Below are 12,975 nucleotides of genomic sequence, written 5' to 3' on the forward strand. Positions count from 1 at the left end.
GGCGCGGGTGGGTCCGCTGGGGAGCCCCCACCCCTAACCCCTCGACAGCAGGTGGGGTGCGCCCCTTGGGGAGGCCTGCCCCAGTGTGTGTCGTCCCTCTGGCCCCGGCCCCGGCCCCGCCCCCGGCCTGGGAAGCTGCAGGGTGGGAAAGGGGGGCTGCTCCGCGCTCTTGGGCGTGCGCTGGGTCCTCCGGCCGGCAGGGGCCGCTGCGAGGACCGAGCCCGGCCTTTCTCGGACGCCCGTTGCCGGGGAGCGGGCGGCGCGTTGAGGTGGGTGCAGGACGGTCCCTGGGCGGCGGCGCGGATGCAGGGCCCGGGGTGGCCCCTGGGCGGGTATGCGGGGCGACCTCCGGGCAGGGGTGCGGGTCTGGAGCGCGGCGTGAGCCCTGGACGGGGACGCGGATCCGGGGCGCAGGGTGACCCCTGGGCGGGGTTAAGGGCGCAGGTCCGAAGCGCGGAGTGACCCCTGGGCCGAGGCGGGGGCGCGAGTCCGGAGCGCGGGGCGACCGGGAACGGCGCGGGGCCATGAGTCCAGGGCGTGGGGTAACGCTTTGCAGGGGCGGGGACGCGTATCCAGGGCGCGGGGCGACCCTGGGGTAGGGCGGGGGCGCGAGCCCGGAGCGAGGGTTGATCCCTGGGCGGGGGCTGGGGACACGGGCCGGGGGCAGGGTCCTCCTGCGCTGCGGTCGTTGCCCTTGGGCCCCGCGGACTCGCAGGTTCTGAGCCCGGGCCTGCGGCGGCGGCGGCGGCGGCGGCGCGGCGGGCGGAGGGGGCCTCCCTCGGGGCGGGGTCTGCGGGAGGAGCGGCGGTGATGGGCACGCAGGTGAGTGAGGGTGTGGGGACCCCTTCCCCCGTCCGAGGCTGCTCGAACTGGCCTTGACCTTTGGGTTGTGGTTCTGCCCTGGTCCTCCCCCAGAGCCCCAGGAAGGCACAGGCCCAGTCTGCACGGTGGCTTCCCGGGAGGAGGTGGCAGGCGACACGTCTGAGTGTGTGTTCTCGCTAGACGGCTGCCGGCCTGTCCCTCTGTCTCCCTGCACCGCAGTCCCATGGGAGCAGTCACGTGGCACGGGGGTCGTGGCTGTCCCAGGCTAATAGCTCGGTTTTCCTGTAGGTTCCTGTGGGGGACCGCAGGACTTCTGGCTTCCCAGCCATGGAGCAATGGGCCCTGCCCCCACCGGCCGGCCCCGGGCCTGAAGAGGAGCCCCTGCGCCTTCTCTCCTCCGCAGCTGCCAGCCATGGTCTGGCCGTGCATCCCTGACCCTGGGCTTCCCTGGCAGCCCAGAGCGGGAACTGTCCCCCCGCAGCGGGAGGGAGGCGCGGGCTGCCAGAGCCTGGGAGAGCTGGCCCCTGGACTATGCCATCCAGGTTAGCGGGCGTGGGCCATTCAGGGGCGTCTCCCCCGCAGCCCGCCGCCCAGGGCCACCTGCAGCCTGAAGACAGAATGCTCAAGGGACAGCTTCCAAACATGGGCAAAGACCTCGAAGCCCACCCAGGGTCCCCACCTGCCAACAATGGTGAGGGCCCTGAGAAGAGCCCAGTGCTCCCCCCGAAACTTCCAGCACAGATCAGCAACGAGGACCCACAAGCCAAGGCAGCAAGCTTCATCCCAAAGCCACCGCCGAAGCCCCGGCTGGAGCGAGCTCTGTCCCTGGACGAGAAGGCGTGGAGGCGGCGGCGTTTTCCAAGCAGCCACGAGGACCTGGCGGCGCACGTCGGGGCCAGCCCCTGTAGGGGCTCCTCACAGGACGAGGTCCTCAGGCCCCCCGCCCACACCGACTCCCCCCACTGCCTGAGCGCCTCCTTGCAGGAGATCCCCACGTCCCGCAGGGCCCAGGGCAGCGCGGGAGGGAGCCCTTCCTCATGGGGTCACTGTATCTCCGGGATGATCAGCACTTCCCTGGACGTCCTGCACCGGGACGGGGCCTCAGCCCGGAGCCCCGCCAGGCTGCCGGCTGTGGACCAGAAGGTGGCCTCCGGTTCCCTGCGGCCGGCCGACCGGGTGGACTCGGGTCAGGCCGACCTCAAGGCCCGCCTGCCAAGCAGACTGTTCCGGGCCCACAGCAGCCTGGGCCCTGGCCGGCCCCCGAGCCCCCTGGCCTCTGAGGCGAGATCCTCCTTTAGCCTGCTGGCTCCCATCCGTGCCAAGGACGTCCGGACAAGGTAGGGCCCCAGGGGGACGGGGGGGGCACCATCGGTGGCCTGGGCTTTAGCGTTCACGTGCGGCCTCCATGAGAAGCACGTGAAGGTTTTCTCACAAGACTGTGCGGTGTAGAGGTGTGGAGCTCACCCCCCAGCTCGAAGCTCCTTCCCAGAGGGTCACGCCTTCGAGAACTTTCCCTCTGTGTTTCAGCACCACTCAGGGTTGCGTGCCTACGAAACAAGGTTCAGAGGCGTGCGTGACCTTCCCCCCACAGCGCTGCGTCTCGGTTGCTCTCCCTTGTGTGTGTCGGGACAGGCTCCTGGGGCTGTTGGCTGTGCGCCCCACTGGCCATTGGCTCCCATTGGCCCCACAACCACGGAGGACGCTTGGTTTCCAGGCCTTATGGGACCTGAGAAGCTAATGCATTTGGCCTTTGTTACAGCTTATAAAGAACCTAGCCAGGCGCTGCCCCCCCAACCCGCCGCTGATGTCTCTCCTTTGCGCCGGGGTCCCCGATACTTCTGAGCCCAGCCTGTCGAAGCCCACGAGTCTGGTCTTCTCCCGCGTCCTCAGCTGTGGGGCTCACGCTGCGGCCAGAACAGGCCTCCCCTGCCTGCTGCTCCGGTGCCAGGCCTGGCCGCTGGCCGCTCTCGACACTCCTGCCACTTGGCCCGGGCCTCTGCTCCCTGCCTGGGCTGGGCCGGTTGTTTGAAGCACACACAGGCCCCGCCTTGGGGGTCCCCACGCCACCCACTCCCCAACATGGCACCCAAGGCCCCAAGTGAGGCCCCAGCCCCACTTCCCTCACCAGACTCCTCACCACCACCCCACCTGCTGCCCTCTGCAGTCCAGACCAGGCCGGCACCCGCCCAGCCGGGCACAGAGTCCGCAGAAGGTGGGGTGTTCACTGTGCTGGTGTCCACCACCTGGGACCCCGAAGCAGAAACCCTAAAACAATAGGACCGTGTTCTCTACGCCTTCTGGAGCCCTCAAGTCAGAGCCCACGGTGTCGCAGGCTGCACTCCTTCCGGAGGCTCCAGGGGAGGGTCCTTCCTGCTCTTCCCGTTCCCGGTGCCCCGGTGGCCCCCGGTGGCCCCCGGTGGCTCCCTGGCCTCTGCCCGCACGCGGTGCTCCGCCGGGGTCTGCGTCTCTCGTCTCACGGGGGCGCTGGTCGTTGACTCTAGCACCCAAACAAAACCCGGGACGCTTTCGGGTGGCCATCCTTCACTAGCCACACTGCAACGCCCCCGTGGCCACAGAGGTTCCCCGTGTGCTCTTGTTGTCGGGAAGCAGGGGAAGCTGGGGGGGAGCGCAGCTGCGCCAGCCAGAACCGGATCCGCCGCTAGGGCTTCGGGCACGTGGCGCGCTCTGCGCAGCTGCGGTTACCCGTGCGCGCACAGCACGCGGTGCCAAGGACGGGACTGTCGTCTCAGAGCCGGCTCCTCGGTCCCCGCTTTCAGACAAGCAGCAAACAGGAGGTTGGTGGGGGTCCCTCAGCCCAGATCCGCGTGCAACGACCCCATCTCCAGCCCCTCGGCGTGCCCTGGAGCGGGTGTGGGGTGCGCCGGGCCCGGGGAGTGGCTGCTCGCAGGTGTGGGGCAGCCACACTTCACGTGAGGACACTGATGCTCGGATCTGTGTCATTTTCCCTTGTCACCAAACATGGGGTTTTCTTCCCCAGCCATTTGTAAGTGTGAAGACAGCCCTTAGCTCGTGGACTGGCCACAAACAGCTGGGACGTGGGCGAGGTCGGAGCGGACGCCCCGCGCTCAGGGTGATGCAGGCCACAGGCACCACCATGGCCGACCCCACGACCTGTGGGTCCTGAGAGGACACCGTGCCCTCAGGCGCAGAGTGGGGGCTCCTTCGGGGCCCCCACGGCCAGGAGGCAGAGGCTCTCTGGGTGCCTGACTGCGTGGTATGGCCACAGCCTGCCGGGGCTCCTGGAGTAGGGCTGAGGCAGCAGGGCCCGTCTGGGCACGATCGAGTGCGTGTCCTGCACTGCCCAGGGAGGATGTGGGAATCGCTCCTCGGGCTCCTGAGAACTGCTTTTCTGCTCGCAGCGGTCAGCCGGGGTTCCCGAACCTCGCAGGCGATCTGACGTCCTTCAAAGGAGCGGGTTCCTACTCGCAAGACTAAGCTATGAGGTTTTCTTAGCGAGTTGGGGTGAAGAGTCACCAGAGGCTTGGAAGTTCCCCGGGGTGGCCGTTACAGACGCTGGCTTGGCTTCTCAAGGCTGCCGCAGCATGGGCCGTCCGTGGGGCAGCCGTGGTGTCGGGCCAGGCCGGCCGGTGCGAGGCCTGCGCTGCAGGATGGGCAGGCAGCGTGGGGGGCAGCAGCCAGGCGCGATGGGCTGTGCCCGGTGGTCCACCCCAGTGTTCGGAGCCCACCAGACCTTCTTCCCACACCGCAGTGCCCAGCTGCCAGGCCTTGGCACAGAACCTCCTAGGCCCCCACCCACTCCTGACAGACGGGACTGGGGCAGCCCTGCCAGCTGCCCCGGGAAGGTGGAAAGAGCCCTCATTTGCATGTGGCCATCAAAGTGATGGCTGACGAGGGATGTTCTCGTGGACAGATCAGGGTACCAACCCATCATGGTGTCACCGGAGTAGGCATAGGACCCACGGAGCTTATCGGGGCACATCTGTAGGAAAGGGGGAAGGAGTCTAATTAGTGTCTGACACAGCTAGCACTCAGGACGTGATGAAGCTCCCCTCTGGGCACTGGGGGACCCACGGCCAGTGTGTGATGGCACTGGGGGTGAGGTGGGGGACCGGTGGTCAGTGTCTGCAGCAGATGGATGGCACTGAAAGACCTAGAAGACAAAATGACCGAACACTGGTGTGGCTGTTGCCTGGGTGCTGATTCTGGGAGCATCCTGATCTCCAGCTGGGTTGGAAGAAGGTTCTGGAAGGGGAGCTCATGTGAACAACCGTGCATGAAGTGAGAGGTTGCAGGGAGGCTGGTGTCGCACCCCAGCGCAGGTGACCAAGCCTGTGTGCGCGTGCTGGGCTTGTCCCTGCGTGCAGGAGAGAGCAGCCCGGTGGCCATGGCTAGGCAAGTGTGTGAGCGCAGTTTTAGCACACTTTGTGTGATCCGTCGGCTGAGGACGATTTTTTTCATGGTTGAGAAACCTGGTCTCATGTCTCCCGAGACATGAAAATTACACGACATCAGAGCCTGCAGGCCCCAGTGACGCTCCATCACTGCCCAGGCTCGCCCCCTGCGAGTGGGCTCCGCGAGGCTGCTGTCCCCAGGGTCCGACGCAGCTGGAACCATGCGTGCGCACGCTATGCTCCGGAACCCTTGAAGCAGGCATGACCGGTGGTTGTCGCGAGGGTGGACATGTCCCCTGTAGCTTTCAGGTCCCTGGAGGCCACGCTGAGGTGGAGGACACGTATCACCCTGGCTGCTGCTGTCCAGGGCAAAGAGCCCAGATTCCCCTCAAGTTGCTCGTCTGAGGACGTGACGGAAAAGTTGAACGCGTGCCGGTGTTTGTAGAATGGGGAACAGAGAGGGTTTTCCGAGAGGGCAGTGGACCATCGCGCTGTGCCCCCTGTCGACCTGCGGGCTCTCGGGAAATCTCAGCTCTGGGAGAGCCTCCCGAAAACGGCAGGGGCCCGAGGTGACAGGTGTGGCTGGGCGGTGTCCCCTGCACCTGGGTCCGTCTGTTCGGATCCTCGACCCCCGGCTGCTCACTCTCCACAGGAGCTACCTGGAGGGGAGTCTCCTGGCGAGCGGGGCCCTCATGGGGGCGGAGGAGCTGGCCCGGTACTTCCCGGACCGCAGCATGGCCCTCTTCGTGGCCACCTGGAACATGCAGGGCCAGAAGGTAAGCCGCCTGCTCCCGCTCCGGTTCTCTCCCAGGGCTGCCGGCCACACACGGGCTGCCCGGACTCTCCCCAGCAGCCGGGACGCCCGGAAGGCCCCGGCCTCACCCACCTCCCCACTGCCTGCTGGGGGAGGATGTGCTCTTCTGACACGGGAGCTTGCGGCTCCCAGCGGATGGGCAGGGAACAGAGACCTCCCTGGGGCCCCCACCCCCACGCACAACCTTCCCCCGCCGCCCCATCCACATCCCACCGCCGGACCAGCTGTGGCTGTCGGTGAGCCCGCACGGCCGGGTCTGGTCCTTGTCACCTTGGGGTCACTTTGGGTGTCGTTCATTCAGCCACCTGTGTGCGGAGGTGGCAGTGGAGACCTCCAGCCACTCTGCTGTGACGGCTGCTTTGTCCTGACTGCCAGTCGCCCAGGGCCAGACTGCACAAGCCAGAGGACTGGCTCTTGCTTCAGGGGAGCCTCTTGGACCCCGTGCTGGTGGCTTTCTCGCCAGCTCAGCCATCTCTCCCTGGGACGACTCCTCACGGCAAGGACTGTCCTTGGGTTGGTGGTCTCCGTCCCCTGGATGTGGGGTGCTCTGATTTCTGAGGGCCGGGCGTGGGCTTCCTGCACTATGGGCGATCCTAGCGCGCCCCGGGGTGCAGCAAAGGGCACGGTGGTTGTCACGGTGGCATCACAGAAGGACCTTCACTCCACAACGTGGTGGCCCGGGCTGGCCATGGGGACGGGCGCTGGGGAGGAAACAAGGCAGGGCCACCTCCTGTTCAGGGTTTCGCTGAGTAACCGGGAGTCCCAACAACACAGGCTCCGGAGAGAGACAAGTGATTCTCCCTCACGCTCAAGGAGGAGGCAGGTGCCGGGCTGGCAGCCCCACTGTCCCAGGGACACCACTGGGCCTGTCCAGGGGATGGCGCTCTTGTCCAGGGCCCCCGAGGGCTCGGAGGCTATGCACGTCCAGCCACGGGCAGGAGCGCTCACGTCCAGAGCCACGGCACCCTGGCCCAGGCAGCACCACCTCCCCACCCAGGGCATATCTGGGGGCGCGGGGCACAGAGGCAGGCGTGGCAGTGACCAGTTGGGGTGGAGGGAGGCCTGCCTGGATGCGTCGCATGGGCCATGCTGGTCCCCAGGCTGTGGGAGAGGCTGGGCCGCCGGCCCCGCGGGAGGCCCTGGCTATCCACGGTCCCTGCAGGACTTGCCCCCACACCTGGACGAGCTCCTGCTGCCCGCCGAGGCGGACTACGCCCAGGACCTGTACGTCGTCGGGGTCCAGGAGGGCTGCTCCGACAGGTAGGGAGCACCCCTGCCCTACATCTGCCCAGCCCATCAGCCCTGTGGGTCCCTGGGAACGGCGCTGAGGTGGGCCTTTGGGGGCAGGACTGCCCACCAGAGCTGCCTCCGGGCCCATGAGCAGCTCCGAGAGCTGAGAATAAATGAGCTTCGCTTGCTGACGCACCACTGAGGGAGAGGCCGCGAAGAGCGGCGGAGCCCCGGCCACAGCCTGACCCCTGCGTGGGCTCCTAGGTCTGCAGCGTCCTGGCACTCCGGTGCCCCCTAAGGCAGCCGCAGGAGGCCCGCCGCGTGCAGGTGCCCCTGACCTAGGGGAAGGGTACGGGGTCCAGGCCTCCAGAGTAGCCGGAGAGCACGCTGGGACCAGTACCGGACATAGACAAGGCCGCCCGGGGCCCTCGTGTTGCTTGTCTGTCCGCCACTCGCCCTGCAGGACGTGGCCGGACAGCAGGACTCTCTGGGCTGCAGGGTGAAGGGCAGCGGGGCTGGGGGTTCCATTCCCCGTTCCCAGGCTGTCCCAGCCTCTGTCCACAGGCGGGAGTGGGAGACACGCCTACAGGAGACGCTGGGCCCCCGCTACGTGACGCTGTACTCGGCGGCGCACGGGGCGCTCTACATGTCCGTGCTCATCCGCAGGGACCTCATCTGGTTCTGCTCAGGTAGGTGGGCCGCTGTGCTCCACAGCGGCGCCCGGGGCAGCCCCGGCCTCGTGCAGCAGGGGCGCGCAGGGCGAGCGGGGCCAGCCATGTCACCCCGCTCTGTCCCGCAGAGGTGGAGAGCTCCACGGTGACCACACGCATCGTATCTCACATCAAGACCAAGGGGGCCCTGGGCGTCAGCTTCACCTTCTTCGGCACCTCCCTCCTCTTCATCACGTCGCACTTCACCTGTGAGTCCCAGGCGTGCGGGACACCACTCCCTGTCACTGCCGGGAGGGGTCCGGGAGGCAGAGGTCCCGCTACCTGCAACGGTGTCGTCCGGTCGCACACAGCTCCGTGGTGGGCACTGGAGAGGAGGCCGTGGGGCGGTGCTCTCGGCGGTACAGCGGCTGGGGGGCAGTGAGCACGCGGGTGTCGCCTGTGTCTGTGAGCCCCACTGCAGAGGCCCCCACGCTCTGTTCTCCCAGCTGGCGACGGGAAGGTGAGCGAGCGGCTGCTGGACTACAGCAGAACCGTCCAGGGCCTGGCCTTGCCCAAGAGCGTGCCCGACACCAACCCCTACCGCTCCGACGCTGGTGAGCTCCCCTCCACGTGCTTCTGCCTCGTTCTCTGGGTAGTTCAGTGAAAGAGACTTTGGGAGCTTTTAAGAATCAAGGTCAGGAAAGTCTAGAAAGTCACCCGGTAACAAGAAAAAGACGGCTCTGAGGCCTGGCGCCGGGCTCCTCACGAGCTGGGCCGGTCAGCCCGTTTGGCGGCTGGCGTTCACCAGGAGCCTGGCCTCGCCAGCCCCGCTCTGCATCCCCCACTCCCCCACAGGCCCTCCTGCCTCCCGACTGCCCCACGGGGGCAGCGGCCTGGCAGAGGCGGCGTGTGTGGGAAGCGTGGGCTCCTGTGAGCATGGGCCGTCACGTGGTCCCTGCATGGCTGTTGCTGTGGGAAGTGAGAATCGTGGACCTGACTGTCGAGAGGCTGCGGGGCACTCCCCCCAAGGCTGGGGTGGCAGCACCTTCCCTGGGGAGTCCTTGCACGTGGCTCCGGCGGGACACCGACCAGACCAGTCCCCATCGCTAAGGCGTGGTGAGCGCGGGAAGGGCCGGGTTCACATGCTTTCCCATTTGGCCAGCGGATGTTACCACCCGGTTCGATGGGGTGTTCTGGTTTGGAGACTTCAACTTCCGTCTGAGCGGTGGGCGTGCGGCCGTGGAGGCCATCCTGAAGCAGGACCTGGGGGAGAAGGTGTCAGCCCTGCTCCAGCATGACCAGCTCACCCAGGAGATGAAGAAAGGTGAGGGCCGGTGGGTGGGGGCTCCCCGCCCCCGAGAAGGCACGGCCTGTGGGGTTGACGCAGGGCTGGGACTGTTCCAGGGTCCATCTTCAAGGGTTTCCAGGAGCCGGACATCCACTTCCTTCCGTCGTACAAGTTCGACATCGGGAAGGACTCCTACGACACCACCTCCAAGCAGAGGACCCCCTCCTACACGGTGAGCAGTCCCCGGGGGCCAGCCCGGCTCTGCGGCCGAGCTCTGGGGCTGCTCCTGCTGGCGAACCGGAGGCTGCGGACCGAGGCCGGGCTAGCGGGCAGCGCCCTAGGGGGCTGCAGGGCGTGCAGGGTGCGGTCAGACTCCGGCCTGAGCCACTCCAGACCAGTGACCACAGCTCTCAGAGCCTGCTGGGGCTGGGAGCGGTGCCCTCCGACGGAGGCCCTTCTGGGGGTCGGCTGTTGGTCCCCGGACAGCGAGGCACGTGCCGCACGCTATCACTTGTCTGAGTTGTTTGTGGTGGGACCCCCGCGGTTGGCTCCGGGTTCCAAGCCTGAAGCTGCTGCCTCGGCCTGGTCCGCACCCAGTGCCCACACACCGGTCGGTGCCCTGGGCCCAGGGGAGGGCTCCAGAGGGTGAGGTCTGACGCAGGGACAGGCATGCAGGCCAAGAAACCAGGGGGCATCTGGGCCCCCATCTGTGGGCTTTTCTACAGGACCGGGTTATGTACAAGAGCCGCCACAAGGGTGACATCTGTCCCATCAAGTACTCCTCCTGCCCAGGCATCAAGACATCTGACCACCGCCCCGTATACGGCCTGTTCCGGGTCAAAGTGAGGCCGGGGAGAGACAAGTCAGTACCCGGGCCACATGTCCTCACGTTTCTGGCTCTCGGGGCCTGGGGCGGGGGGAGGGGAACGGGATTCCTGATCTGAAGTGGCTGTCACACAGGCGACACGCCCAGGGTCGGGGCTGGCCGGCTCTTCCTGACACGTGCGCCAGCCCAGGCCACGGAGGGGTTTCTCATCGTGGACGGTGGCCACACTGCGGTGTGCGGCGGGTCCCAGTGGCCCGCAGGGAACAGGCGTCGGAGTTGGCCTCCCGGAGGCTGGGGAACAGCCGGGCCCTCCCAGCTGACACCCTTCCTTCCACAGCATCCCGCTAGCTGCCGGCAAGTTTGACAGAGAACTGTACTTAATAGGAATTAAAAGACGCATTTCCAGAGAGATCCAGAGGCAGCAGGCACTGAAGGCTCAGCACTCCAGCAGCATCTGCACCGTCTCCTGAGGGTTCCCGAGGACCCTCATCACCCACGTGGGAGGTTACTTGACCAAAAGCCCCTAAAAAGACAGAAGAGGTTGCTGTGTGGGACTTCTGCTTCTGGGCAGCGGGCGGACCCATGCTCGAGGCTGACCTGCTTCCTTACCAAGAACCCCACGGGGAGGCCAGAAGACCGGCCAGGCGGTACCACGGCGCCGGTGCCCGGAATGGAACCAGCCACACTCCTTGACAGCACAGTCCGCGTCAGGCCCCACACTGGCCACGCCACCCGCGTGGTCCCTCGGGGCAGGTGTCCAGGTGGGTCGTGGTGGGGCCTGGAGCAGCTCGCTCGCCCACAGCTGACGTCGACAGTGCTCGCCTTGTGGACCTGCCGCCCCGCAGCGCTAACTGGGAGGTGCCCTTCTCCGTCTGAGCACAGGGGTCCTGGTACTAAAGTGGCTGAGCTGCTCGGGGTCTCCATCCCACTGGTGCTCGAGGACCAAGCCCAGGCCCAGCTGGACAGGCCAGAGCCAGCTGACTTCCAAGGAGGGAGTGCGCTCCCACAGCCCCACTGGGACAAGAAGGCCTGGCCTGTTTCTGGGCCGCCTCTGGTCTTCGGGGGGCTGGCCCGGCCCCTCCAGCCATGAAACCATTTCCCTGCCCTCTTCTGGTTTTGGTGATTTCAGACCATTGGCACACATATCGTCAGCCACAGATAGCGTTAACAAAGCCTCGGGTGTCCCCACCACATTCCAGATCTCCTCTTTCTTCTGGGGCTGAGCCTGTGATCACCCACCATGGCTCCTAACGATAGCCTCTGTAAGTGGGAAGACCAAGGGGCACTCGATCTAGTCTTAAATTATTTATTTTTCCATATTTATATTTTTAAATAAATCCATATATTAAACCTCAAACTCTTTCTGGCCAAAGACTGAGTCCTAGAAAGAGCTCATCTGTACACTCTGCCCATTCTCCTGATGTCTCAGAGAACAAGGTCGTCCAATGGCAGGTCTGGCATACACTGCGCCCAGCTGCCACCCCAACTGTGGGGCTGGCGGGAAAGGGACTTTTAAGGGAGAAGGGGACACCCCAGACCTGAGCGGAAGAAACAAGGCCCCTTCCGAAGGCCAGTGTACCTGCTCTGTGAGCGCCCACTTCCGCAGCACGGAGCCGGGCACAGCCGGTCTGACACGGGAAGGTCTGTTCATGAGACAGTCCAGTCAACCCCATCGGACCTGAAACTTGTCTGTCTATAAAATTTTGCTCAAAGAAACGTGCTGTTGAGTTTTGAATTGTGAACTGAAAATGTCTGTCACAGATTTTTATGGTGAAGAGCCTGGAGAGGCCTTTTCATGCACCTTCCTGGGTACCATCCTGACGATGGGACCGAGTGATGGCATGGTGTGTAGGCAGTCTGGCCTGAGACAGGGCTTTGTGTCTTTGGGGATCAGGACACAGGTCACGGGTCCCGAGTCAGGACACTCGCTTAAGAGGAGCCAGGAGATCTGAGAGGAACCGGTTTCACTTGGGAAGTCAGGTTAAAATCCCGACGAGTGCGGAGAATGCAGGCCAGTCTCTGAAAACCAGCTTCAGAGAGTCGGGAAGCACGAGCAGGAAGGGGGTTCTCATGACCCGGCTCTCGTGGCCTCCCCACACTCTGCTCACGCCAAGCCTCCCTCGGGCACCTGCTGAGCCTGAGCCGGCCACCCTGAAAGCCTCGTTGAGGGGGAGTGTGACCACGTGCAGCGGGGGTCAGAGGTGCCCAGCCATGACGGGGCCAGGGGAAAAGCAGGAGCCAGTGGGAAAGCAGCACAGGCAGCGTGGCACCAGCTTCTGAACAGACTCCGGGGCCTGGGCAGCAGCCAGATGTGGTCAGAGGCTCAAGCCCAGCTGCGCGGGTGCTCCGGCTGGACCCAACACCCACCCGGGCCTCGGTCTTCCCAGGCTCTGCCTTCCCACCCCCCACCCCACAGCATGCCCACCGTGCAGCTAAGCTTCTGCCCTCCATCTCCTTTGGGTGCTGCCCTTCCCCTGGGTAACCAGAGAACTGCACAGTCCACGCTGCTGCCCACCTTCCCTCCGACTCAGGCTCGTCTCCCTCGGCCCCACCCCAGTGGGCACAGAGCCTGGCATCCACCCCCACAAATGCAGTCACCAGCGCGTGTGCTGGAAAAGCATGGAAACAGGACGGCGGCCCCGGCAACATGGATTAAGTAACTGAAGAAACATTTACGCGTTGATCTCCCCAAAACAGCCCTGCCCTCCCGCCCGAGCAGCCGAGGCTGGGCTGCAGGCTCTGTCCCCAGCTGCTGAGTGCTAGGGACCGCGGCGGCCCTGCAGCCACGAGAGGTGGCCCGCATGGGCTCCGGGGACTCTACGTGCATTCATGTCTGAGAACTACGAAGCTACCACACGTCACTGACGTCACAGGCCCCGCGGCGCTCCACTTCCAGCCACGCACCCGCAGGACCTAGCGCTCCTCCGCCTTCCAGCAAGCTCCTGGCTTTGCTCTCCCTCCGGCCGCCGAGT

The 12,975-nt window shown here is 65.7% G+C and overlaps 1 protein-coding gene across 4 annotated transcripts; it reads left to right on the forward strand.

Moving 5' to 3' along the window:
* The first annotated feature begins 236 nt into the window (after nucleotides 1-236).
* On the forward strand, nucleotides 237-11,730 carry INPP5E (inositol polyphosphate-5-phosphatase E). 4 transcript variants are annotated; one of them, XM_047698805.1, is made up of 11 exons: nucleotides 237-269; nucleotides 1,111-2,159; nucleotides 5,848-5,971; nucleotides 6,311-7,269; nucleotides 7,804-7,928; nucleotides 8,039-8,158; nucleotides 8,396-8,503; nucleotides 9,052-9,213; nucleotides 9,294-9,409; nucleotides 9,903-10,039; nucleotides 10,341-11,730. In XM_047698805.1, exons 2-11 carry the CDS (start codon nucleotides 1,354-1,356, stop codon nucleotides 10,471-10,473), a joined length of 2,790 nt encoding a protein of 929 aa, XP_047554761.1. In that variant the 5' UTR covers nucleotides 237-269; nucleotides 1,111-1,353; the 3' UTR covers nucleotides 10,474-11,730. The 4 variants fall into 4 exon arrangements, with proteins under 4 accessions (XP_047554761.1, XP_047554762.1, XP_047554760.1 ...); XM_047698806.1 differs by lacking the exon at nucleotides 237-269 and adding an exon at nucleotides 288-332; XM_047698804.1 differs by lacking the exon at nucleotides 237-269 and adding an exon at nucleotides 580-822.
* Nucleotides 11,731-12,975: the final 1,245 nt, after the last annotated feature.

Source organism: Lutra lutra, chromosome 13, assembly GCF_902655055.1.
Source record: "Lutra lutra chromosome 13, mLutLut1.2, whole genome shotgun sequence".
Lineage (NCBI taxonomy): Eukaryota > Metazoa > Chordata > Mammalia > Carnivora > Mustelidae > Lutra > Lutra lutra.